Below are 27,590 nucleotides of genomic sequence, written 5' to 3'. Positions count from 1 at the left end.
CCCGTATCCATTTTCGTCCTTCCGCCTGGCACCTACCTTCCCTTCTTTCTCCGCCTATCTGAACCCTCGTACGGCTTCCCCTTCCCATTCCTTTCTGACCCGACACTGTCGTATGCGTATCAGGGCGGTCAGGGCGCGCTTGTAACAGCACCCGTCTCCCTGTCGTGTACCCGCCAGGTACCGCAGACAAAAGCTTTTACCCGTACGCCATAATTGTACTAGTTTCAATGGTGGAGCTACTTTTGTGAAACACCAACATTCTCTCTCTTCCTCTTTCTTTCCCTCTCTCCATCTCTTTCCTCTCTCCCTCTCTTTCCTCTCTCTCTCTCTCTCTCTCTCTCTCTCTCTCTCTCTCTCTCTCTCTCTCTCTCTCTCTCTCTCTCTCTCTCTCTCTCCCCCTCTCCTTCTCCATCTCCATCCCTTCTCTCTCCCCCTCTCTCTCTCTCACTCTCTCTCTCTCTCTTCCCGCCGGAAACAGCTCTACCTGCTGCTGAGTCATGGCTGTCTGCTCCTCACTGAATGATAATAGTCCGTTAAGAAAGAGGGGCGTGCCAACAACCTTAGAAGGGCCGACTATTCCAATTCCACACCCTCTCCCGACCATCTCCCCATTTAGCCTTCACCACTACATTCCCCTCTCCCCACTCTCTCTCTCTCTCTCTCTCTCTCTCTCTCTCTCTCTCTCTCTCTCTCTCTCTCTCTCTCTCTCTCTCTCTCTCTCTCTCTCTCTCTCTCTCTCTCTCTCTCTCTCTCTCTCTCACTCTCTCCGCTCTCTTTCCCTCCCTCTCTCGCCCATCTCATCTCCTCTATTCTATCTTCATCTCCCTCTCAGTCTCTCTCCCTCCCTCTCCTCGTCTCTCCCCTCTTTCCCTCTCTCCCCATGTAATAACCAGCTTCCCACTCGCGCGTCGCGCCTCTCCTATCGCTCAACATCCGGCGGCCGTTTGATCCCATCACCTTTATCAATGGCGCCCTTCCAGCGGATGGCCCTGATTGGCGGCCCAGTCCTCTGTCCCCCCGAGAGCAGGGGCGGGGCGGAAGGGGAGGGCGGCGCCCCGTGACGATGGCGGCGTCGGTCGGGTTGTTATGTTGCATCCTGCTAGCCGCGATAATCTTTCGTCGGGGCTGGTGAAATCATTGCGGCCCTCCTCGGAGACCCCCACAGCGGCAGGGGTGGTGGCGGCGGTGTTCAGTTCTGCACAGTGCATCCGGCCGGGTAGGCTGTGAGAGACTTGGCAGTCATTGCACTGGTAGAGCCAGCCTCCACCGTCGTGTGCCGCTGCTGACCGCTGTCTGGCAGTGTATCTGTCAGTATCTGCCGCTATCTGCCCGGGAGTCTGCCAGAGGCTGACGACCGGACCAGCTGACCGCCCCCGCCCCCGCCCCCGCCCCCGCCGCCGGGGATGGGCCGGTCGGCCCGACGCGCCAGATCGATCAAAGCACAGCGCCGCCGCCGCCGCCGCTAGCGTCGCCGACGGCGGCACACTTGTGGGCGCGTCCGCGCGAGCGACGCTGCCGACGCGGCGCGTCTCGACGGGCCGGACCAGTCGCGGTGCGGTGGACGCTCGGAGGGGGGAGAAGGGTGGCGTGGCGACGCGCAGTGAACCGTTTGGGAGACTTGTTCAGTTTGGGTGAATTGAAGTGACTAAGTGCCTGTCGTTCCGACCAGATGACCCGCTTGTTGACCCTCGTGACCCATCTTTTCCGCAGTGATCCCAATACCCAAGAACCCAGTAACCCAGTACCCAAGTAACCGCCTATCCTTTACCCTCAGCGATACTCAGTGAAGCAGTGGCGACTGATCAGAAGACAGCATCTCGTGTGCTTGCGGTAACCTACTGATGACCCAGTGACAATAACCAGTGACTTGACCTCAGCGCCGCGCTCGTGACCGGGCAGTGACCTCAGTGACCGAGCGGTGAACTGGGTGACCGAGCAGGGACCTCGGTGACCGGGCAGTGACCGCCGGTGTCGGTGCCGCAGCGCCATGGTCTCCGGCGTCAGCTGCGCCGGTGGCGGCGGTGCCGATGGCGAGGCGGCGCCGCTGGCCAGCACGGAGGACCTGAGCGGCTCGGCGCTGGGCACCCCGCGCACCCTGGTGCGCCAGCAGCCGCCCAGCCGGCCGCCGGGTCCGGCGGCGCGCGGCAGGGACGTCTCCAAGCGCATCTACGATCAGATGCGTCTCGGAGAGGTGGAGCAGCTGGAGCTACAGGAGGAGCCGACGGACTCGTGAGTGACCAGCGCTGGCGCGCGGGGCTTCTCAGCTGCGGCTCGCCGGCTGCAGCCGGAGCAGCTGCGGCCGCCAGCTGCTCTGTAGCGTAGCGCGGTGCCCCGCCCCGCCGCCCGCCCCCGCCGGCGGGCGTCGGGCTTTGGCAGATATGCATCGTCGGGGTGCCAGATATTCGCTAGCTCATTGCCAGGTGCTTCCAGGCGGCGCTGCTCTGTCGAGCGGCGGAGTCCTCCCGCCCTCTCCCCGCCGCTCCCTGGGGGTGTTGTCCCGCGCCGCACAGCGCACCCGCAGCGCACGAGAGCTACTCGTTATCGTCCATTAACTCTGTGCCGTGCTGCAGGGGCTCTGGCATACTTTGTCTTGTCCGTCGGTCGGGAAGAGAGGTCTGTTTGGGCAGTGGCTTGGCCGTGTCGGGGCACCGCTGCGGCTTTTCTTCGTAGCGCTCGTTGCTTTTCGTAGTTGTTGTAGAAAGTAAAACGGGAACAACCACGTGTAGACTGTATATATGGACCGCGCGGCCGGCCAGCCAGAGCAGGACTGGCTGGCCGGCACACTCACCACACCAGCCCGTCGCGGCGGCGGCCATCACTCAGCGGCGGGTGTCAAGTGAAGAAGACGACCCGGCCCCATTGTTCGCCGACGCCGCGGCGGGCTCACAGGGCACGCTGCAATGCCTGACTCACATACTACAGTCACATTCGATACCACAGCAACCGCCGACACACTCCCACCTGATACTCAAGAATCATACTAGTACATTTTCAGTGGACCACACTGCAGTACGCACGCACCACTAACGGACCATCCGACTCTGCAGGCGGGCGCTCCGCCGCAGCAGCACCGGCTCGACCTGAGCCGGCTCGGCTGCAGGAGGCTCAGCCACAGCCGGCTCGGCTGCAGGGGGCTCAGTCCCCGTCTGCTCCGTGGTGTGCTGCAATGTCTCAGGCACAGCACGCACGGTGGTTCCATTGTCTACAGCCGCGTCAGCGCCGTCCTCGGTTGCCTCCCAGTGACAGTCCACGTACAATGGCGGCTCGTCATCGACACTGTCACTGTCCCCGTCGCCGTCATCGACACTGTCACTGTCCCCGTCGCTGTCCTGCCGGTCACATCGGTGACGAACGTTTCTGACGTGCCATGGGACCCCATCGACCTCGACTACCTGTCGCGACACCAAGCCCGTCACCGTCCCGCGCCGTGACATATCTGTGCAGCGTGTCCCACGTCGGCGCACCCACACCCTGTCCCCCACTCTGAGACGCGCCCCGTCAGATACAAGTGGGGGTGACCCCAGAGCCTCCGTGGCGTCAGATAGCGGCGGCCTAACACGACACCGGTCGTCAGACACGAGTGAGTGCCGCTCGCTAGCTTCAGCGGCGTCAGACGGCGCGGACCGAATACAATCCCGCACGGTGTACTGATACACCCCGGATGCCGGGGCGGACTCTGCCGTCACTCCATCGCGCGGGGTCACGTTGTAAATGTGAACCGCTTCGGCCACGGTACACTGGCGCCTCGCGGCGATGACTTTGATTGTCCGATGGCACCGCTCCACCACACCATTCCCGCCTGGCTCGTGGACAGCTCGGAATCTGAGAGCCACTCTCCACCGCGCCGCGAGCACAGCCATATGACGGCCACGGAACACCGTGTCATTGTCTGTCAGGATCTCCTCAGGGGCTCCGCGCTCGAGAAATAGCTGCTCTAGGTGGCCAACAATCTCGATGGCGTTGGCGCGACGCAGCGAGCGCCATACGCAGAAGCGCGATGGCCCACAGTCAATGACGGTGAGGTAGTTCTGTCCGCGGTGATGGGTGACGTCGATGGATATGCGCTGCCACGGGACAGACACGCCGAGCGAGCCATGTCTCCACCGCACCGGTGCCGGGTCAATCGAGCGGCACGCGTCACAGTTCTCCACCACCGCACGAGCCATAGCCCGGGTGACGTCACGCGACACATCACGGCGGGCAAAGTACAATGTCCGACGGACACCGGGGTGGCCGGCCCGATCGTGTGACTGGCACACGGCTGCACGGAGCTCGTCCGCCGTACCGCCGTCGGCACGCCCAGCGGCGGCACCGGCCAGAGGCGGCGGCTCGGAGACGACCGCCGCACTGACTCCGGGCGATGGAGACTCGCACTCTCGAGTCACACTCACGTTACGAAGCCAGTCTTTGGGGACTCGCGTCAGTGCGTCAGCTCGGTTCTCAGCCGACCGCACGAGCGTCACCGACAGTCGTAGCTGCAGCTCACCGACCAGCTGACAGATGATCCCCACACGTCGCCGAATCAACAGCTCACCGTGCGCCTTTGTTCTGAGGCGCGCGCGGCCGCTGATGGCGTCATCAAGCCAGCGATGAACAGTGGCCGAGTCGGTGCGGAGATCGATTGTCCGCGCTCCCCAGGCGACAGCCAGGTTGACGCCTCGGATGGCGGCGTCCAGCTCGGCCATGTTGATGTGCGTGGCCTCATTATGTCTTAGCCAGCACGCGTCCTCGATGACGTCACCGTCCGCTGACTCCAGCACGACTCCGGTGGCCAGGGAGCTGGCGTCCGTCCAAACAGCCATGGCGTCACCCTCAACGCACCACGTGCCGCGGGCTGGGTCGTCACCATTCAAGCGGCCTGCAACATAGTCCAGCTGAGCACGCAGCGCTGCGTCATCGGTGACGTCATCCCACGCCCGAGTCATCTGGTTCACACGCCGTTTGAGCCAGGCCACCGCAGGCCTGAGCCATCCACACACGGGCAGGTGTGCCACCAGCCGCCCACACCACGAGAACACGGCACGGCGCGTGACAGATGCCGGCGGCGCTCCCACCGCGTTGTCCCGAGTCCACTGCAGTTTGCCGCCCTCTGCCTGGACGCGCAGGCCCAGCAGCCGAGCTCCGCTGGCTGCCCGCTCTGGGGGCTTACAGTTCAGCCCGAACTTCTCGAAGTGCGCCACCACACTGTCTGCGCTCAGCACGTCTTCGTTTACCAGAAGATCGTCCACATACGGAAGGACGGCACGCTGTACGTCCGGGTCCTGCTCCAGCACGGACCTCACAACGGCCTTCATTATCTGAGGGGCTGTATTAAGGCCAAAACCTAAGCGTGTCAGGCAAAACCTCTGGCCTCGAACCATCACAGTCTGGTACGGCCAGAGCCGCTCCTCTACATGCACTTGCAGGTAGGCGCGCTTTAGGTCTATCACCGCCACGTTTGCGCCATGACGGCGCCACTTCCGGAGCTGATCCGCACACACATCAGCATCGGCTGTGTGAGCCGATACAAAACCGTTCAGCTCGCGGTAATCCATTACCGGGCGCACTTTGGCCTTGTTGCTCTGCTGCACAGCCATCAGCGGCACCAGTCCCTTCGCCGCCCCATGGCGGTCCTCATCGTACGGCACTAGCCAGCCCTGTGCGATCCATGCGTCCAATTCCGCGTCATATTCACGGCGTGCGGCTGACGGCACTGTATACTGGGCGACAGTGTTCGTCAGGCACTCGGGACCTTCGCCGTCACGCCATTTCCAGGCCACGGTCCATCTCCGCTCCGCCGAGTCAAAGCACACACGGAAGTCCGGCGCATCCACGCCCAGTGGCTCACTGCACACCGCTCCACAAAAGCGGACCTCAGATGGAGAGAGCACGGTCACGCCACCCAGTGCAGAGACGCCTGCGATCCCGAGGACCATATCCACTCCCAGAGGCCGCTTCTCCACCACCACCGTCTCGAGTGTGCCGCGGTGGCCCGTCGGCGCTTCCACGACCACGGCGCCAACACCGCAGCACTCCAGCTGACCCCCACTGATGGTGGTCACGCGCACCTGCCGCGGTCTCCACTGCGTACAGAGGGGAGCGTAAATGATGTTCTCCGTGCTGCCGGTGTCAATCAGGACGCTGCACTCGCGGCCTTCCACCCTCAGCCGCGTGATGGGCAGCGCACCGCTCAGTGCTGCGCAGGAGAGGACGGCGGTGCTGACCTGTCCTCCCCGGTTCCGTTTCCCGATCGCTGCTGGCACCTCGCCGCGATGTGACCGAGCTCCCCGCAAGCCCAGCAGCGCATGCGGCGCGGAGGGCGCCGAGGCCGACTACGCGGCGAGGCAGGACGCTGGTCGGGGGACGGTGCCACGGCCCGTTGCTGCACTGCCGCCGCTGAGACTCGCTCACTGCTGAGAATGGCTCGTGCGCGAACCACGATGGTAGTCAGGTCCAGTCCCTCAGCCTTTGAGCCGGCGCGAATGGTCTGGCGGACGTCGTCCGGCAGCCCCGCGACGAACGCGCAGGTCAGCGCGCGCTCTGGCAGTCCGCCGAACAGGGCCGCCAACCGCCGCAGGTCGGCCAGAAACACGTCAGCTGACTCCCCCGGCCTCAGCCGCCGTGCTGAGAAGGCTTCGTACGCTGCGTGCTGGTCAAGGGCGAAGGCTGCATACAGTGCGCCGCGGACGGCCACCAGCGAGGACTGGCTGTGGGCGGGCAGCTGTGACCAAACAGCGAACGCACCGCCCGAGAGCCGCAGCGGCAGCACTGACTCCACCGGCACACCACGCAGCCGACACAGCATCTCAGTCCGGCCAAACCACTCCACGACGTCGGTGCTGCCGTCATACTCGGGGATTAGGCGGACGTCGAAGGGTAATGGCGGCAAAACGACTGGGGCCGCCGGCCGCTGACGGCCAGGCGACTGGCTGGGGGCGCCGCTACTGCTGAGGTGACTGGCAGCCGCCGCTGCTGCCGGCCAGGTGACTGACATCACCGGCCCTGTCACTGACGTCAGCACCGTCTCTGACGCGGAAGCTGTCGTCGTCATGACGTCTTCACTCTGGTGTAAGGCCGAAATAGCTTGTAGAAAGTAAAACGGGAACAACCACGTGTAGACTGTATATATGGACCGCGCGGCCGGCCAGCCAGAGCAGGACTGGCTGGCCGGCACACTCACCACACCAGCCCGTCGCGGCGGCGGCCATCACTCAGCGGCGGGTGTCAAGTGAAGAAGACGACCCGGCCCCATTGTTCGCCGACGCCGCGGCGGGCTCACAGGGCACGCTGCAATGCCTGACTCACATACTACAGTCACATTCGATACCACAGCAACCGCCGACACAGTTGTGCTAGGCAGGTGAGCGATGTTCGGCTGCAGCCGTGTATGCGGCGTGCCGGACGGCGTGCGGCTCTGTAAACTCGAAACCAGAACTGATTTCATCGCAGGGCTATGTGTGTCGCCCGAGGGTCTCTTTTAACAGGGGTCGAGCTCCCTAACCACTAACGAGTAGCTGCTATAAACGCTAATTCATCGCAATGGAACGTTATCGATTGTCAGGCACATGTTGCGTAATCGCATTACATCATACAAGTCAGCCTTTCATTCGTTAGTAAAGCTGGCTGTGTTTTATTGATAGTCTCCGTTGATTACGCCTGGGTTAGGCTGGTGCCTTGTTAGTAATTCCTTCTAGATTATTGCGTCGGGCTACTGCTTTTTTTGTAACCCCATCAGAGACGCTGTCTGGCCGGTACACTACCGCCAGCAGTTTGCCTCCCCGCTCATCAGCCCGCTGTTTATTTGTGACTCCGTCCGCTAACGGAGGCAGTTTACAGAGAGGCCGCTGACTGACGCGGCACGCCACGGCAGCAGGGCCCCGGCGATATCGAGCTCGCGTGAAAGGACTGCCGTCCATACTGCACCGCACGGTGATAGTGGAAACCGGGGGGGCACAGTTACAATACCGTTAGCTATGGCTGGGCTTGGGAATGTATTTGACGGTAGCTGTGTGCAGCCAACGACGTAAAGACTGAAATTTTCCGCATAGCGTCAGCTATGGAGAACGTGGTAGTTTCACTGTCCAAGGATATTGGTGCAAGTGGCTAAGAAATGTGGGAACTGTAGAAAGGGAACCAGTATCTGCTACGGGGGTTTTACTTAGTTTATCTGCTACAGCCATGGGTCAATGTTTGTCAGGCAAGGTCCGCTTCACGCCCGTCCGACTTGCAACTTCAGTAAAGTAGCAATATCTCCTCCAGGCACGATCTGCTTGAATCGAATTTCAATGCAGCATCAAACCCGCTGGTCTGCTCTGGTCTCTTGGCCTGCCATCCCGTCCTCATGCCCGACATTACTGTGCCGTCTGCCACTAGATTAAACTTGGACACATAATCACAGTCGGGTTGGGTTTCAAATTGAAACAGCCGCCGCGTGGTGGGCCTAGCGATCTCTGTGCTACAGGAATCATAATGATGTTACTTGCCAGGCCCTCTGTTCCTAGTAGACACATTTGCTGTTCGTCAGATGGTGCCAATGATATTTGACTGACACCCAAAATGTTGAGATTCTCTATGGTGTTACAAGTGTCATACTCTCAACACATGACACTACTGCACAGCGTATCACCACGTGCCAGGTGGTGTCTAATGACGTCCGACAGGACACATGGTCTCTAGCAGGTGTGGGCGTTGCCCGGTCCCTCTGCCGTGAGGGCACTGCACCATGTGTTCATTAGGCGACGGGCGTGAGAGCCGGTCACAGGCTGGCGGCTCTCCAGCTAACGAACTACCTAATGTATGGTGCGCTGCCGACTGCCGCTGCTGATGGAATAACCGCTAGGCGATGGCCGGGCTATGGGGTGTATGGACACTGGACAGTGCCTGGCGTGGGACAAGTGAAGCTTTTGTGGTATAATGGGTTTGATTTTACTTCTGGATAGAGTGGATGGCACGATACGGTAGAACGAAGCGTAGGTTACCAGTACCGGTATAGATTAGATTTTTTCTTATACTGATGGGTTTGCTATTACGTCTAGTCAATGAAGGTGTACGGAAAGCTCTTTTTGCGAATTTTTCGAGCAAGACATCTGGATTTCCGAGTAGTGAAGAGTAGTTCTATGCCCAATGCCCATGGGGATCGTGAGAAACTGCTCGCCCGAGTGCCGTGGTATTGCAGTTGTGACGTACGATCGTGACCTTTTGTTTTAGAGGACCCTCGGGCCCCGACACCAGCACGGTCGAGGTGTATGTCAGACGGGATGTCACAAAGAGTACACCCTGGGGGCTCGCCAGGTCAGGTCCCGGCCATCTGTTCCTACCGCCTGCTGAAGCTAGGCTTCCTAAGGGCTTAGGTAATTATCTATTTTTTTCTCGAGTTGGTGATAGCGCTTGGAAACGCGACATTACATCACCCTAATGAATTGCCCCCGACCACACTGCGACAGAGTCACGCACCGGAAATGAGCTGTCCCCATCGGCACTCGGACATCCGGGGTATCCGGCCACACCCAACCTGTCCTCCCCATCCCCCACCCTGAGCCCCACCCCGTACCCCGACCTTCAGTCCCTCATGGGCACAGCTGTATTGGAGTCGCTGAGGGATTAGAGTACGATCCCCACACAAACTCATTGGTGTCTTGGCCCGTGACCCCGCCGGCCCCTGGCGCCACCACCCCCAACACTGCAGCTATAGAGGTCTGGTGGTCTGGCTCCACTGACTCATAGGCGCTGCTACTCTGTGCAGAGCGAGCCTGGGAGGCTGTAGCTGCATTACCGCCCGGCAAGATAGCTGATGTCATTCTCAGAGTCCGGCTCTAGCTCACCGCGGGAAAGGGTTGAGCGTTTGTCTTTCATCTAGGACGGAGATTGTTCGCTGTTCAGACTGTTACGGAAGTTCAGGATGATCTAGTTCTGTAGCTGTATGAGGGATGCTAGAGATGGGGTGGTGTTTATGTCTGATTAACTGGAATGCTGAACATCATTAAAAACTGGCAAACAAAAATGGGGGCATATTTACGTCTGGACAACGAGTTGCGTTGGAGAGGCCGGAAATAGTGGCGATTTCAGGACCGCAAGAATGGACCGTCATTAGAATGATTCTTTTTGAAACCGTGCACTGTTTTCGGCTGGAATTTAATAGTTACCACAAAATATTTTCTTATTACGTTTCCACCAAGAATGAATGCCATCAGGGCTAAATTTTTACTACTTTTGCATTTTGTCAAGAAGCATATAGTGCTGTTATATTGCAGTTTTTGCGCGTTTGTTACAAAATATGAAGCGAATAAGCGTCAGTGTTATTCATCAGTATGCTAATTGCAGGGGTGTTTGATCCACTAAAAGTTATTAAATATTTTGCTTTGTGTATTCCAAAAGGAGTGGGAACTATATTATTTATGCCTTCATGTCAGAATTGAAGGTGGATCATTAAATTTACAAGTCAGTTTACAAACAAGTATTTGGTCTTTCTCGTATATAAGCAGTGGCTAAGAAGAAAAGGTTGATCAATCCTGAAGTTCAGTCATCGTACCTCAACTTGGCAGCAAGATCCCCAAGGACAGAGGTTATATTGTATACCTGTCCTGTAAATCAAAGCATTTTTGTGCCTGCAAAGGCTTAAGCTATTTGTGGTGTGTTCGGAGTGAGGCTATATGGCCGTTTTTGTTGTATGTTTATGTGGAGATTGAATATAACTGTGACCCTTTGCTTGTTTGTATACTTACTATGGTCAAACAGGGAACAGCATATTCACATAACATACTCACCTAGCACCTAACTCATAGCTGTACCCTGCAGGATCTGTACTTGTTCATGTCTCGAGCATTAACAAAGCACTAAAGTAGCTTAGTAATCATTTCCCACATTTTCTGAGCATCTAACATGACACACAGCAGTGCAGAGCAGCTTCAAGCACATTCACATAACATACTCACCTAGCACCTAACTCATAGCTGTACCCTGCAGGATCTGTACTTGTTCATGTCTCGAGCATTAACAAAGCACTAAAGTAGCTTAGTAATAATTTCCCACATTTTCTGAGCATCTAACATGACATACAGCAGTGCAGAGCAGCTTCAGAGAAGAAATACTTTAAATGCACAGACTCACACCAGCCACCTAATGAGCCAGTTCCTCAGTTGACTGTTTCCCTGGATGCAGCTTGGCAAGGTGAGCTAACTATCAGGCAAGTTGAAGGTTAGCAGGTAAGATTGAGTTAGGGTGAGTACCTACCTATAACTGGGTGCTTCTGCTATGCAGGTCTTGGGTAAGGCTGCAAATATGTGTGATGATTGAGGTTAGGTCAGCTGTCAGGTTATTCAGGTATGCTCATTGCTCAGGTCACATTTTTATGGACACTTGGCAAATTAAAAAACTAGCATAACCTAATCTAAGCTAACCCGACTAAACCTACACAACTGCTGACTAAAGGAACTAAGCACCTACCTACTTGTACCTACATCTCATACCATGTCAAAACTCAAAGTAGAGTTCCTTGGTGGAAGATTACCCTCAGTACTTTTTATCCCAGCCCTGTGAAGAAAACTAATACTTCTAAGCTCTGAGTCACTGCTGGCCATCCACAGGAAGAAACGCTGAGACTGAGAGCTTTGCCATTGTATATTGGACCAGCAATCATGAATCACTATCATGAATGACTATGAACACATCATATGATCATTGATCACATTGTTGCATGGATTGTCACATTGACAATTTTATAACAATCCTTTTTTCAAGAAATACAGTAATGATTAACATCAAAATCAACATAAAGTGGATTTGGTGATCCAAGCTTTCTCCTCCAGTTGCAGTAGCAATGGAATGATCGCATGTTTCATTTGCCAGGTACACTGGGTACCTGACGCCCATTACAATCTGCACAGCATCTAAGCATAGTAAAGCTGACAAAGTCCATTCATTCTAGATTTTTAACTTGATAGTTAGCACTAATTTATCTTGCTGTTGTAAGTTATCATTCAATATTCATACCAATACATCCAATATGCGCTCATCAGTCAACATTTTCTGGCATGATCCTGCTCAGCGTGCTCTTCAGTATTGCTCAAAGATCTGCAATATTACAGCTTGTTTTCCGCCAATAAGCTCTTTTAATTTTACTTTTTTGCTGATATATGAGCCCGATCAACTTGCGTTAATTAACCAAAATTTAGTAACTTCAAGTTCAACTTGATATTGATATTGCTCAGGACTTCTGTCAGCCTCCTGGATACTTCGGATTGTTTTCAGTCACATGCTTCTTAAATATGATATAAGTCAATCTTAATGGATCCAAAACATACAACAAAACGACGTACAAGAGTACGGAAACCACCAGATAAACTCAAAAAGCGCCTTGGAACAGAGCCAAGTGGTCCTCCATTTGTTTGTTTACAATGATTGTAGTGCTGATGTATTTTTAGGACTCTGAAGGTCGGCTTATAAAAAAATGAAACGTTTTTACAATAGTTGTAAGGCAAGTAATATTTATCTGAAAGAACTAAAATATTCAAAAGCCAAACACTATGAAATACATGAATCGGAACGAAAAAGTAAACCAATAATCCAGCCTAATCACCGGCTCCTAAAACTGCAACAAAATCAGCACTTTTCCCCGCAACTCGTTGTCCAGACGTAAATATGCAAAATGGGGACGCTATTCAGGCTCTGGTGAGTTTGTAATTAGTTTGCAACTGGGAATGGGATACCTATGTTATCGCCTATCGGTAATTGGTTCCTTACCAGGGACAGTTGGCTAGTCTATGTTCTGTAGCTACTGAGGCAACGGGCTGCCTCGAGTTTTTATGAATCCGGTTGGGCTTAATTAAACTTTTCTATGTACCCAATTAGCAAGCAAGGGTGTTTGGTATAGCTGAGGACAAAACTAACTCTCGCCATGGAGTCGAGTCCCGTCTCGATGACCACAGGTCATGAGAGAGTGGTGCCTCTCGGATTGACAGATTGATCTGCCATCTGGTTCATAGGTGTGGTCGAAGATGCATCGATCGTATTGACGGACAGCGAGACGAATTGGTGGGGCCTGCCAGCGTCGGTGGCTCATATATTACGTCAGAGGCCTTAATTGCTCCTGTTGATTTAATTTTTCGCCAAATGCTTCAGAAATGTGGTTTACTTGTCAATAGCGGCGGACCACTTCCTCTAGCATCCCTTCTGAGCGAGCTCGTAATTCGATATCCCATTCGCTCGACGCTCAGGAAAGGAGCGTGGTTAAACAACGTTCCACCCTAGAGAGAAGCTACAGACAGGTGCCATTCTTGCCTGTACTTGTCTAAAAACAGCTGACATCTGCACACATTGGCACACACCAGCAGGTGTGCGAGGTGAACTCAGTCCCCTGCTTCCCGTGCCGCTCCGACCCTCCTAGCTGCACCCACGCGCTGACTAGCGTGCTGCGCCGGGCGTGTGATGACTGGGCGTGCTGCAAAGGGCGTGCCCCTCAGATGGTCATCGTCTCTCTCCGCTCCCCCTCGCACACACCACAGCCGCCGCGCTGTCCGCTGGCTGTTCGCAATTGTGTGCCGTGCAGGGAGGTATGCAGGACTCAGCACTCCTCACGCATAGGCGGAGTCCGGGCTGAACGAGGGCTGAGGGGTGTTTTTATTACACCCGGCGGGGCGTCTGCAGGTGCAGAGGGTGCACGATGCACCCCGCCGGCACCCAGCGGTCGCAGACGGTATCGGGGCGGTCATCTCTACCCACCCCACAGTCAACAGACTCGCTGGAGAGCAGACAGCGTGCTGACCAGACAAGTGGCCAAGAGTGCTGGTCCCGCCCGTGCCGGCTGTCGTCGGTAATGTATGCCGCCTGCGTGCGTGCCCACACCTTATCAGGTGGCCCGTCAGCTGCACGGCAGATTGCAGACACAGGGCGGAGGCCTCGAGACTTATGATGGAGAGGGCGGTCGAGTGGGTCGTATCTGGTCCTCGCAGCACTGGATATGTGACGGGTGATGCCGTCACGAAATATGTGCTGTAAGACACTTGTGGATGAGAGTGGACTAGTCTCGCAGCGAACAATCAGGCCGATTATGCAGTGGCCAGGCAAACTCCTTTACTACCGGTGTCTCTGACTTCTGAGCAGTGACTGCCACACCGTTCCCGGTTGGAAATCTGAGGGTCTGAGCTGAGGGTCGGCATATTTTCATTCCTGACATTCCACCCCGAGGGAGCCGGGCGTGTCGGTCGAGCCAGCCGTGACCAACGAGCTGAGAATGCCCCAGCTGCCCCTCCGTCCGCCCCGCCTGCACACTGAGGTCGCGGTGTCTCGCGCGCCGGGTGCTCCATCGGCACCGCTGGCGTCTAATGGGGTGCCGTGAGCGACCCGTCGGGCGTCTCTCGGTCTCAGCGGGGCGGTAAATGGCTGGCCGGGTCACCTCTCTGCCACATACCCGGAGTGTTTGGCGGTAATCGTATTACCATGTTCATGGCATGGTAGTGGGAGCTTTGCGGGGTATCAATGGGTCACCACATGGCTATTGCATTACGGATGGCCTCGTTTGGCGTAAGAAGACACGCTTTCGATAAATGTGCTGTGGTATCGTGTAGGCGATTCGTCCCTGGTGGTCCTATGACAGGTTCAATAAGCTATCCATCAGGCCGGGCGGGTGTGTATTTAGGCCTCGCAGTAGGCGTAGAGAGGTTAGTCTTCACCAGTTTGGCGTGCGATGAATGACGGCTAGTGGTTGAGGAGGATTAATGGATAAAACCACGCCCATATCGACATCTGTCAGTTGTTTGGTGTTCAAACCTTTCGACAAAGCGGCTCTACAAAGTGTAGCGGGCCCGGTGGCTGGTGGATGCTAGATTCTGTACAGTCACAGGCGGCGGGGGGGGGGGGGGTCTGGTAGATATCCAGACCCCCCCCCCCTCCCCCCGGCTGGACCCCCGCTAGCAGCACTGACAGGACGGTGGCAGAGCGGCTGTCGACAGCGGCGCCGAGTGACACTCCGGAGTGAGAGACGAGAGTGAGTGTTCTCGGTGGCCGGGGAGTGCCTGCCAAGATCCACACTCACCGCTCGACCCCGAGCGGCACGGGACGACCCGAGCGGTCCCGAGTGGCCCGAGCTGGATGGATGGATGGATGGCGGGTTCGGGGACAGGTTAAAGGAGAACCGACTGATATTGGCGTATTGCATTGGGCATGCCTGGACGAACATGTTCTACCGATTTAGACTTTGGTTATTTATAACACACTAGTAGTGGTCGTGACTTGTGTCCTCAGTAGTGGTAAGCTGTACCCTGCCTTTTGTGGCATGCTTATTGCAAATTTTCGTACCCATGTGTAACGAAAGACGAAGTAACCAGACTATATGTTGGTTGCATACCTATTATTTCCTATCTGACAGGAGCACCGTTTGGCTTATTGGACTGCAATTCCTGATGATCTCTAACGCGTCACCTGCCGTGACCTCCCGAGACCATCCCTTCACCGAGCCACCGAGCTCTGCCCCACTGCAAAGACGACGGTCAGTTGTTATGCCTCTGATGGCGTCATGACCCTGCCAGGAGGTCGACACAGCACTGTGCTCTGGACCAGTCCCACCACATGGCCCGGCAGACGCCGCTAACAACCAGTGCCGTCGGCAGGCGTCTGCAATGGCCTGCAAACAAACACAGAGCCAGGGCTGCATGATGTGGGACGGGGAAGGGCGCAGCATGAGTCGGCCCCTTGAACACTTTCATTAGAGCCGTTAGAGCTAAGGGTGTTTGTGATCTCTGGCAAGAACTCTTGGGTAGATGTTTGTGCAATTTGAGGTTTACTGTTCGTTTGGGGAAATACCTGTGATTTTTCGTCACGGATGGGGAGTTGCCCTTGCTCGAATAATTCAGAAAGGAGTATTTTGATCTTCGGTGTTTTGACCCTTGAATGGTGATTGTTTTTTTTTTATCGTGTCCTGATATCCTCCACTCAACACTGATGAGGGTCAAGATACCAGACTGAAGTACCAATTCCAAAGGAATCCCTAACACGTCGATGACCTGGGTGGTCGTTGCGGAGGGAATTCGCCCGCAATCCTCGACTCCGGTGGCACTCGGCAACAGATACCAGCGGCGATGTTGCGAGCCGAGTGTAAATATTTACCCGAATTGTAACGGATCGTACGCGCAGCGTATGACCGGTTAGTCGACCCGTTTTCCAGCCTAGTTAGGAGTCATAAAAGCTAGCTGGCAGCCCGAGAGGCGATAGTTAGGCCACGATTGCCCAATTTACGGCGAGATAACAAGCTCACAAAAATGCGAACTACGTCGTGTTTGTGTTGATAAGGATTTACGGTGTCAGCTGAGCTTGCTGAGTGTTAGTGTGTAAGGGTATGGTTGCGCTAGTTCAGTTTCCCAGCTCGTTGGAGCCCTCTGCGCTTATGTTAGGGCGGGAGCTATCACATGCGAGGGTACGGGGTCGTTACGCGTGACGCGCGCTCTTCGTGACTTCCCGAATCGTGACGCGTCCCGTAACGAATACCGTTGGTAGGATGCTAGGGAAGGGGGTCAGTCGGTTACCGGTCTATACCCTCAGTCACTTAACAGTTGTTATTTGACAACAACATAGCGGGCAGGTGGTTAGGACAAAAGGGCTCCCAGAAGAGATGCCATCTGCGCCGACAGGGCGGTGCCGGGACAGCGCTGGGCGGCGGCGGCGACCGGCGCCGGTGTATAATGTGTGCGTGGGCTGCGCACCTGTGTGCGAGCAGGCCTGGGCCGCCCGTCTCGCCCGGGGCTGGTTCGATGCTAATGGGACCATATGCGTGAGCGGGAGGTCAGTGAACTGTCTGGGGCTTCTGGGGATGTCTGGATAACGTGCTGGGAGCTTCAGAGGAATAACATTTAGTCAGTTCTCTGTTCAATGCTATTCACGTGGCATACTCACGATACGTTATTTTGGTGCTTGGCGATCTGTTTATGTTCATAGTCAAGTCCATTGGTTTGACATCCTGAAGTCTGAACCACCGCACCCTACCTAGGCGGCCGTCGGCGTGTCCATGCAGCCGTGACTTAATGCTTCGCCAATGTCTGAAGCAGCCCCCGCAATTTGGCAGCCCCGATGACGTCATGCTCGGACCATGTGCGGCGCCACATCAACATGACGTCATCAAGGTGTGTGTCCTGCACGGCTCAATAAAGCCGCATGGGCTGGTGTCGTTGGCTCCAACTAACCCCCGGGGCTAATTTCTACCTGCAGTTGAGCCGTGGAACGACTCGCAGTCACGTCAACCTGCGGCGCTGTGTAGGATAAGGCACATAAAGTAGATTTGGTGGGACCGTCGTGTTCACCGGGTCCCGCGCTGGACCGGTGCTCTAGCATACGGCACCACCGCTGTGGGACAGCAAGGTGTGTTATCCCGGTAATAAATGTGATAAAATGGCCCTGCAGGCCGGCCTGCCTGCACGCTGTATTGATCGGCGGAACAGCGATAAACGTAGTTTGCTCACCGGCAGCCGGATTTTGAGCCCTGCAGAGCAGCGTGGGCCAGGAGATAGTGCAATCGTGTTTAAACTGGACGACACGGTGCCACCGGGCGCCCAAAAGATTCCTGCCTGCGTGTGAAATAGGGCGAAATTAGGAACCACGTGGTTGGGCTGCAACAAGGCTAACCATAACCGTTGAAGCACACTGTGACCAAACTTTTGTCGTAGCTTCATACGACACAACCCAATAGCCGTGTCTTATCGCCTGCTAATGGCGAGTATGTATGGCTCTCAAACTCGCCGTCTAATGTCGAGCTCGGTCTGCTTTCGGCCGGATCGGCTCGGCCGGGCCGGATGAGCCACTGTTTTGACCGGCGCTGCCGCACCCACAGCCGAGTTGTGTATTTATAGACCCGACCGCGGCCGGCGGGCCCTGTTTGACCGGGACGTGTCCGGTTTTCGAGCTCAGTCTGTGCCCCTGATGGCTGATCCCTGGGGCAGTGCAGAGTTTATACGGGTGGTGAATACGAGGTGCCGATGTTCGGTGTTTGACAGGCACTGCTTTGGCTCCAGCTCCAGTACCTTACTTTGGAGTCGTATGCACACGTGACTTGTGTATGAATGAACTTGGAGCCTCGAGCTCCCGTAAATGTACATACCGATGGCTCGCCTCTGCAGCTAGTGTCCTTTTTAGGATGAACACCTGATGACATTGGCCATGCGTCGGTGTTTTGTCGTAGCCTGTACGCTGCTGCTCAGTGTTTTGGCTGTAACCATCCACCGTGTCTGTTGAGGATACGTTACAACGCGTGCAATGCTACTGCTACTGGACACTGGTGCAACACGAGGTGTCCGATGTTTACGTGTTGAGCTTTGCTTCTTTGACTTATGTATCTGTCTTGCTCACCTGTCGAAAAGGGCGTGTTTTGCTACTTTTGACATTCACTTTGACATCTGTTCAACGATTTTTTTCTGAACGAGGACGTCTCGTGTAACTAATGTTCCTCGGCGAGGAAAGTTATCCAACCCGTGACAAATTTCAGTTACCCCAGCTCGCTGCGTCTCTCAACGGACCACATTCTTTCCTGGCAAATGAATAGCATTGGTTCCCTCGTGTTGTTGCCTCCGACAGCTTTCTTCGACAGCGCTCTTAGATTCCGCGGATGGGCGAATTTATCCCCAATCGACCTTGCCTTGCTGCTGCTCTGGTGTTCACTTTTTACGCCTGTGTTCACTGTTCGACCTTGCCTGTTCTAATTGGTGCTCTCTGTTCACAGATGTTCGCTGATCTACCTGGTGTTCGTTCTGCACGGCATTGGCACGCTGATGCCATGGAACATGTTTATCACGGCCAAAGACGTAAGTGACTGAACATGACGCCGTGCGCTCCGGCGAAGCTACCTCTTTGACTGATTGTGCAGGCTCTCGGGCGATTGTCGGTATCTTAGATTGTCACTTGTCAGTGCCTTAGCCACTCATGATCAGTGGGAGGGGAAGTAAGTACACAATACATGCCACCAGCTACAGCTCGTATTATATTTCGCACATTCTATCAGAGGTATCCGTTCTCAATATTACCTCCTCATTCACCAAGATGTTGCTTGGCGGACTCCGTTGGCGGTCTGGGGACCTACCAGCAGGCACATTGCCAATATATCATCTCAGTGCCCGGGCTTTATTCAGTCGACCCATAGCAATCTCTGATTACATATAACGGCTGAATTACAATCACCTGGTTTGTAATTTATGTCAACGTTTGCCCTGCCGACTTCCCTGTGTTGTTGGAATTCTGGAACTGTTTACAGGATGTTGATTGCTACAGGCTTTTCTTGGTAGGGCCAGTATTTAGGAGCGTCAGTATTTTCAGCTGTTGTTAAATATTCACATTGAAGGCCAGAATGTTTGATTATTGGCTCGTACTTTCTTTTAATCCTCGAATGTCTGGCCACCCCATGTAGAAATGTGTGCTCAAAACAGCCTAAGGTAAGCAGTTGAGCTTGCCGCTTCCATTGTTGCTTCGGTTTGCTTCCAAAATATTTGACGAATCTTGTCTTTGAAGAGACACAACATTTCTGCATTTGAGACACTTATGTGAGCCTTTCAGAGCAAACGTCATTCTCTTCTGTGTGTTGTTGAGTCCTTCGTGTGCCGTGCATCCCACTCAGGTTGGCTCAGACAAGTGCCGACTGCCGAGCTGCTCGTACAGCTGAGCTTCCAAGGCGCTGGTGTTGGCTCGTACGTACGCCGTACTCTGCTTTTGATGCAATCAGCAATCATCTCGCTACTTATTTATTCAGCAGCTGCGGCCGGCGGGCGCGGACACTCTGTTACGGCTGGACTCAGAGGCGACTGACCTGGTCGCGGCAGCTAGAGACGGCACTTGTTGCCAGCTGACCGACCGGGCTGGGAGACAGATGGGCCGCCTTAGCTGTCGGATCGCCTCGCTTAGGAGCGTCGCTCCTCTGAGGTGTGCGGAAATTGGCTCAAACTCGGAAAGAGGGTCCGACGGGAAACGCAGATATCGCTCAATGGAGACTGTACGGGTTTGTGTTGACTCCGTGAGACTAGCAGACTGCCGGGTCAGTGATACAGACTGCTGGGAGTATATCATCCCTGTGATGATATGTGGAGTCGCTCCGGGCCGGTGAGATCCGCGGCGGAACTGATTCATATACCTCGCGCTCGGCTGTGCTTTGGTTGGCAGACAGTCAGATCGGGGTCGGGGGGTGGGGCTCGCAGGTGCTCCGTCTAGCACCGGCGCGAGCCGCGACAATTTGTTGTGCCGAGTGACGCATGGGCTTGGCTGGGGAGTGGAGCACGCACGCAGAGCGGGGTGGGCGAGAGGTACGGTTTGTAAATCGGCAAATAATGACTCACACTTACTTACTTACTTACTTCCTCGGCGGCAGCTTCGTGGACGAACGGGACCCGAAGCACCGCGCCCATGTCGTCTCAGCATCCCCCGTCCCGCTGATGTCAGCCAGCGTCCTCCTGGAGATGGTCCCACAAGCCAGCTGACACGCCAGCCTTCCAGTCGCTCCTGAGCGGCGAGAGCCTCGCGCCCATCCTCGCTCCAGCCCTCTTCCATGCATCCTTTCGACCTCTGTGCTTCCGTGGCTCTCGAGTTGATTGACCTCTCTGTGTCTTTGCATTAGCAGGTGTCTGACGTCAGAAGCTGAGAGAGTGATTCGACTACTCATTCTGCTTGCGCGCGCTGCCAGTCGATCAGCCGTTTCGTTCAGGTCGATGCCGGCGTGGCCGGGGCAGTAAAACCAGACCGTCTCGCCCCCAGCCATGACCCACCATTCAGGAGGAGACCAGCCGGCTTCCAGTCTACTCAGTAGCGACTGTGAGTCGGTAGCGATGACTAACAGGTCCGCGTCGCGTAGGAACTCCTGGGACTCGGTCAAACCGAGAGTCACAGCCTCCAGTTCGGCACGCATGCTTGAGAGGACGAGTCCGCAGGCACCGGATGAGCAACGGGTGTGCTCATCAGAGCGCAGGAAGGATCCCCAGCCTGTTCGGGCCGGTTCGCTGGTCACAGAGCCATCGGTAGCCAGAATTAGCGGTGTCTGATGCTGATCGACGAGCGATTCCAACAGAGATTCGAATTCCGCGTTCGCCACGCCTGGAGCCCAGTCACGACATGATCGACTCAATGAGTGCTTGCAGATGACAGTCCATCGGCTGGCGACGTCAGAAGGTGTCCGCATGAATTGAGGCCGGTCACGGAGCTGGTTCCTGCCGCGCAGTTCTCGCACGGTGTCGCAGGCCTGCCTCACCCACCCCGGTCTGGCGAGTCGGCGCAGAGGGGCCCTGCGAGTCAGCGACCTGACGGTGGCGCAGAGAGGATGAGATGTCTCTTCGCCGGCTCTTGCAACGGCGTAGACGCGCTGGACCTGGAGCTGCTCAGGAACCGAAGAGACGCCTAGCATGTAGCGCAAAGCCGTGCGTGACGTGTCGCGGGTGCATCCGGTGATGATGCGCAGGGCCGACGTCTGGACGCGATCCAACTTTTCCAATGTGGTGGGACAGGCGGCCACAACCTCTCCGCCGTATGAGAGCCGACTGAAGATAAGGGATCGATACAATGTGAACATGCGCTGCTGGTTTAAACCTTTCCTCTGTGCGGTTTTCAGGGCGCCGAGTGATCGCAAGCAACGGGCCGTGGTTTCCTCGACATGTTTGCTGAAGGTTAAACGCCTGTCCAGTGTGATGCCCAAATGGGTTATCGTCGCGTCAACATGACTCACAAACACAGTTCGTTTGAGGAGGAAACACTGGCTGTTTGTTTCATACTTGCGCAATGTTTAGTCTGTGAAGCTGAGCTTAAAGTCAAGTGATTGGGCCAGCACAATGGAATGTGGGTATCGATCTGGGCAGAGGTCACCAGGTCATTTAGACATCGTTCCAGAAATAGGCGGCATTGTCCGCCATGAATTGTTCAAATGACCTCTGGCCCGACGGAAGAGAACAATGCCATGTCATTGCCCGCCCGCCCGCATGGAGCTTGAAGAGCAGTTTGGGCTCAATCTGGGCACCCTCGACTAGTGGAGCGGTCTTACACTTCCGGGTTGTTGTCGGCACTCAAGACTGAAGAGTAGAGGCGTCGGTCGTTCTCCTCTACAATATGTCACTTATGGGTGTCATTTGAGGCAGGAACAACTGTCAGGGATGACAATGCCTACTCTCTCAGCTGTCAACTACGTCATCTGTCACTTGTTCCGTGCCTCTGTCACCTGTGCTCAGTGTCATCTGTCAGCTGTGTCACCTGTCAGCTGCCACAGGTGCCATCTGTCAGGTTCTGTCCTCTGTCAAGTGGTCCCTGATTATGGGCCGTAAAACACATTCCGTGGATTTCGTTCCTGGCATACCGGAGTGCGGAGTCACTGGGAAGGATTCCGTCGGTGTTTATCAGTGACTCATGAACTACGATCATGAATCGTCGACTCATATCTGTGCACCTACTCTTTTACAATCACTGCTTATGACTGCGGGTCTACCATCGGTTATGAACCGTCTGTGACCAACCTACGATCACAAACTTACAATACTGTACAATCCCAAGATCACGAGTCTTATCCACCAACCTTCCTTCCTCAATTTGTGTTCATTTTATCACTATAGCTAATAATCAATTTTAGACCTCTCCTGTTAAAGGGACACTCCCACCTTAACATTAGTTTTGAGTTGAGATAGCCAAATTGGTGGCCATGGCCTGCAAATACCGGTTTGGGCACTCACAACATCGACAAATGCTTTAATTCGGAGATATGGAATTTCAAACTTGCAGTTTTCGGATTCTAAGGGGCTAGTGCATTGGTATGCCCCCTTAGAATTTGTGACGTCAGCGGAGATCTAACGATTTTTAAATCTTTTACTAAAACGTTTGGTAGCACGCGGTGGTATATCAGTCCCACGCACAAGGGGGAAAAGCTCAAAAAATTGAGCGCTCAAAAAATTGAGCGGGCCCCATTATGAAGGAATAGGCGAAATGATGGTATTTTACAATGCCTTTAGCGTCACACTACGGCAAATATCGTATCCAAATAAGGTATCAGTGGCAAGAGAGAGCAACAAGGTTTCTTCTCGAACACTCGCCGTGATAATCTATATCGGTGTTTTTGGAAAGAAAATGCCCTAAAGACGCTCAACTTTTTGAGCGCCACTTGTCGTTCGGGACCGCGATACTCAATAAATTGAGCGCCACGACAGACGACAGTCAGCTGGCGCTCAAAAAATTGAGTGCCGGCCAGCATCTACACTCAATTTTTTGAGCGTTCTCCGTGACAGGTGAAGCCGGTACTGGCTGCCATTTTTGATGTTATGTTCGTTGAAATACGTTTAACTGAGTTGAAACAGAAATGCAGGAAGTTGAATGCTACGTGGTACCTAAACTTTTCACAAACCCATGGCATCATGTCACATTTTCCGCTAGTAGTTTTATCGGTCTTTCGGATTCGGCACACCTCAAATAATTATATAAGGCTTGAATAATCCGTATGAATACTGTAATTGATATTCTCTGACTGTACTGGGAGAAGGGAATACGTGAATACAGAGATATCCACCCACCCTTGAATATTGGAGAATTATAGCAGGAAAAACTGTATTGCCACGGTTACAACTTACAAGGCCATCGGCCGCTAACAAACAAAAATACTATACAATGTGGGTTAGATTCACAAACATCATCAAGTGTGGAACACAGAGACGAGCAAAACAACATCACATTATCGCATGCCAGCCCGACCACATTGGAACCGGGTCCGGGTGACCTGCGACCGGAACCTGCGTCTTGCCAGCATACATCACAAAAGCAGGAGGCAGTTTCGTACTGCTTTGATCCAAAATATGCCATATAACAAATGATATAAACGACCTAAGCTCGGACTAAGCTTATCATTATCAAATCCTTAACATGTAAAAGACGAATGGAAACATCGAGTCTCAGACCAGCAGTAGCAACGATCACAGTAGCAACATCACAAAGAACACGCGGCATTATCAGACAGCCGTTTTGTTATCGGGCTACAGGCGGCGACGGCGTGGTTGCAGACCAGCTGCGAGGTAGCGGCGTGCGGGCAAAAGGCGCGGGCACACCTCCATGTGGCCGTGCGGACAGTGCGCGGTCGGCGTCGCATAGTGGGCGGCATCGGGCTGTCCCTCCCGGGCCGTCGAAGCCGCACAGGTTGTCGGCGCATGTGGGCGCGCGCGGTCACCACGGCCAGCTGCTCACCGCCAGCACAGACTGCGCAGCGTCGCCGCTCCGCCGGCCAGAACACGCAGACAACCCTTCTTGCAGTCGCACAACACGTCGCCAAACTCATTCAGGGGCGGATCCAGGAAAACTCCAAGGGGAGGGTCATGAATCGAAGTGGTGCCCCTACCTATACCCAAAATTAAAAACTCAACGGATTTCGTCCACTTCATTTTGGTGGTGCCCCCATTTTCAGTTTTTTCTTTTTATTTTTTATTTTTAGTCAGTATCATAACTCTTAGCCACAACCACAATCAACCATCAAGGCCAATTGTACTTGCGTACAATTGGCCTGTCAGGGGCACCACGGGCCTGCCGAGGGGCACTTCAGACTTTTCAGGGGCACCAGTCCTCTCCGGGCGCAGGGGTACCAGCGGCCTAGCAAGGGCACCAGAGGCCTGCCAGGGGCACCAGCGGCCTAGCAAGGGCACCAGAGGCCTGCCAGGGGCACCACAGGCCTAACAAGGGCACCACGGGCCTGTCAGGGGCACCTCAGGCTTGTCAGGGCCCAGGGACACCACAGTCCTTTCAAGGGCACCGCAAGCCTGTCAGGGGCACCAGAGGCCTGCCAGGGGCACCACAGGCCTAGCAAGGGCACCACTGGCCTGTCAGGGGCACCTCAGGCTTGTCAGGGCCCAGGGGCACCACAGTCCTTCCAGGGGCATTACAAGCCTGTCAGGGGCACCAGAGGCCTAGCAAGGGCACCACAGGCCTGCCATGGACACCACAGGCCTGCCAGGGGCACCACCGCCCTTGCAGGGGCGCCTCAGGCCTGTCAGGGGCACCACGTGCCTACCGGGGACACTTCAGGCTTGTCAGGGGCGTTACAGTCCTGTCAGGGCCCAGGGGCACCAGGCCCGTGGTGTCCCTGCTAGGCCTGTGGTGCCCCTGGCGGTCCTGTGGTGCCCCTGTCAGGACTGTGATACCCCTGATAGGCCGGTGGTGCCCCTGGCAGGTCTTTGGGCCCCCGGGCCTCAAGGGGGGGCCATGACCCATGTGACCCCCCCTTGGATCCGCCCCTGATTACTCATTCACCTGCTCCACCATGTTGTTGATGTCACCGAGTCGTTCGAGTTGTGGCTCGTGCCGTCGAGCATGACCTGCCCGATCGGACACGGGTCAGCGGCTTCTGCTCCAGCGAAGTCTTCATCTTAGTGACGTCTTGCTGATCTCCACAAAGGCTGAGCAGATGACCTTACCCACAGAGACGGCCGACGTCCTCGCCAGCGACCGCTTGGTTGTGCAGACCTGCCAGAAAAAGAAAAGCTGTTTGGTGATCTCAAACGAGTTTTTTCTTTATGCAGTGGAACAAAACGGAAAATATGTCATACAACAGGAACTAAAAAAAAAAGATGCAGCCTAGGTCATCTAAGAAATGGGTGCAACATTGATAAAATTCTTCATTGAATGAATTCTGCAAATGCTTTTGATAAAATGTGTGGTGATTATAAGGAGACCACTTTGCTATAAAATTGCTCAGGATTCCCTATCTGGACCTGTCAAAAAATCCTGACTGCACACCAACAATGAGCATTAAATCCAAAACCTCTACCAGGTACCTAGGGATAATTAAATTCTGATTCAGGAAAATATTTCACATCATACAAATAAAAACCTTTACTATATTGAAACTGAAAATGTGATGCTGATCCAGTGACCTAAGGGTCTCAAAGTATAATAATGAACTAATCAATTATAAATTTGGTAGTGATTGCCGACTGGCGTCTGGCGGCCTAGACCTTGAGGCTTGAAAGTGGCCTTCCTTTTCCGTTGACTCCGATCCTCCAGATGGAAATGAAATAAAGGATCATTTTTATCTTATTGCATATGAGCGAGCCAGTCAGCAAAGTGGCTATCCTGTTTCAGCATTCACCCACACAATAGTTGACTGTCAGTCTGTCATGCTGTCAGTGTTGTGAAGTAATGAAGGAGTTGAGTTTTGTTGATTATAAATTGTGATATTATGTAAAGGACTGGAAAATGAATGTGAAAACTATGGAAACATATTGGCAGAGTATTGTCACTTACTATCAGGACATATGGATAGAGAATACATTCAAATTAATAAGAAATGCCAAATATCAAGGTACTCAATCACTGATTAGCAGTGGACTATCATATGTTTTAATGTCAATTATATGAAAGTTAAGACTGAAACTACCTTTTACCTCATCATAACTAATGAAAAATTGTGTGAAGAAAACATTCACAGCCTCTTTGAAGCACTTAGACCACTAAAAAACAAAAATTTTCACGTAAATATGTTCTGTCTCCTTCCTTCAAAACATCATATCGGATGGCGCCACTTTCGTCGACAGTTACTTATCTGCACGCAAATCGAGGAAAACGTGAATTGATTGACGTTTACGTGTTTCCAAATTTAAAATCACAGCATATTCAAACTTTTCAGTGTACCTTTTAACATCTAAGTACAACTAAAACGATAAAAACTTACCCTCAACACAAGGACGACGACAACCACGCGACCGGAGACGTCGCGACGAAATAAACAAACGGCGCCGCCAAATGAAAAATATTCTCCGATATGGGTAATGTGAAATTGAATCGCAATCATTTTGGGTAGTATGAAAAATGCTCTTTCCAACAGAACCCTAGTAAAAAACGTGAATGGACAAAAAATAACTTTTATTTCGACATAAATATTGGCCTGTTTTAAGTCATCCTGGTATGCCGTAAGATTTCGACCTATAAATTGGTGTTCCCCCAATCATTGAAGCTTGAGCAGTGAAAAATATGAAAGCCTAATCTGTTTTGCATCATTAGTGATTCTCCTAGGGTGTTGCCATTTCTCCATAGGTGTTGCGAGTTGCTTTTGCAAAACGTGTTCCTGAAACGGCTCAATTTTTTGAGCCCTCAGCATTACGCCTATGGGAGCCTCTGACGTCACACGCTCAATATTTTGAGCGCTCAATAATTTGAGCTTTTCCCCCTTGTGCGTGGGACTGATATGCTGCTTTGCGCGCAACAAATGCCGCACTTTCAAATAAAGTCGCTAGGAACAGCGGAGATCCCAAAAAGTAAACAAAAGTAAAAGTCTAATATCTTGAAAACCGGTGAATATTTTTCGATGAAATTTGGTAGATATTCGTTTTCGCTCTTTCTGAACCGAGCGACATCACTTTCGTGCCAATTCATTAACTTTTTTGAAGGTGGGAGGGTCCCTTTAAAGGGACCCTCCCACCTTAACATTAGATTTGAGTTGAGATAGCCAAAATGGGGTCCCTGGCTCACAATTACCGGTTTCGGCACTCACAACATCGAGAAATGCCTTAAATCGGAAATATTGAATCTCAAAATTGCAGCATTTTGATTCAGAGGGGCTAATGCTTAGGAATACCCCTCTGAATGTGTGACGTCAGCGCAAATATCTAACGATTTTTACATGTTTGACTAAAACGTTTTGTAGCACG

General features: G+C 53.9%; 1 protein-coding gene across 3 annotated transcripts in view; it reads left to right on the top strand.

Annotated features, from left to right (window-relative positions):
- Window positions 1-27,590, top strand: part of LOC122388647 (equilibrative nucleoside transporter 1-like) — a 56,381-nt gene that overhangs the window by 19,337 nt on the left and 9,454 nt on the right. Inside the window, exons 4-5 of one of the 3 annotated variants that reach the window (XM_043379880.1) lie at window positions 1,984-2,229; window positions 18,677-18,758. In XM_043379880.1, coding sequence (XP_043235815.1) covers window positions 1,984-2,229; window positions 18,677-18,758 — 328 coding nt within the window. Of the gene's footprint in view, window positions 1-1,774; window positions 2,230-18,676; window positions 18,759-27,590 lie in introns of all 3 variants that reach the window. The other 2 variants (XM_043379881.1, XM_043379882.1) reach the window with 2 other exon arrangements.

This window comes from Amphibalanus amphitrite, unplaced genomic scaffold (assembly GCF_019059575.1).
Source record: "Amphibalanus amphitrite isolate SeventyFive unplaced genomic scaffold, NRLGWU_Aamphi_draft 000329F_arrow, whole genome shotgun sequence".
Taxonomy (NCBI): Eukaryota; Metazoa; Arthropoda; class Thecostraca; order Balanomorpha; family Balanidae; genus Amphibalanus; species Amphibalanus amphitrite.
This window is presented reverse-complemented; position numbering and strand designations above follow the sequence as displayed.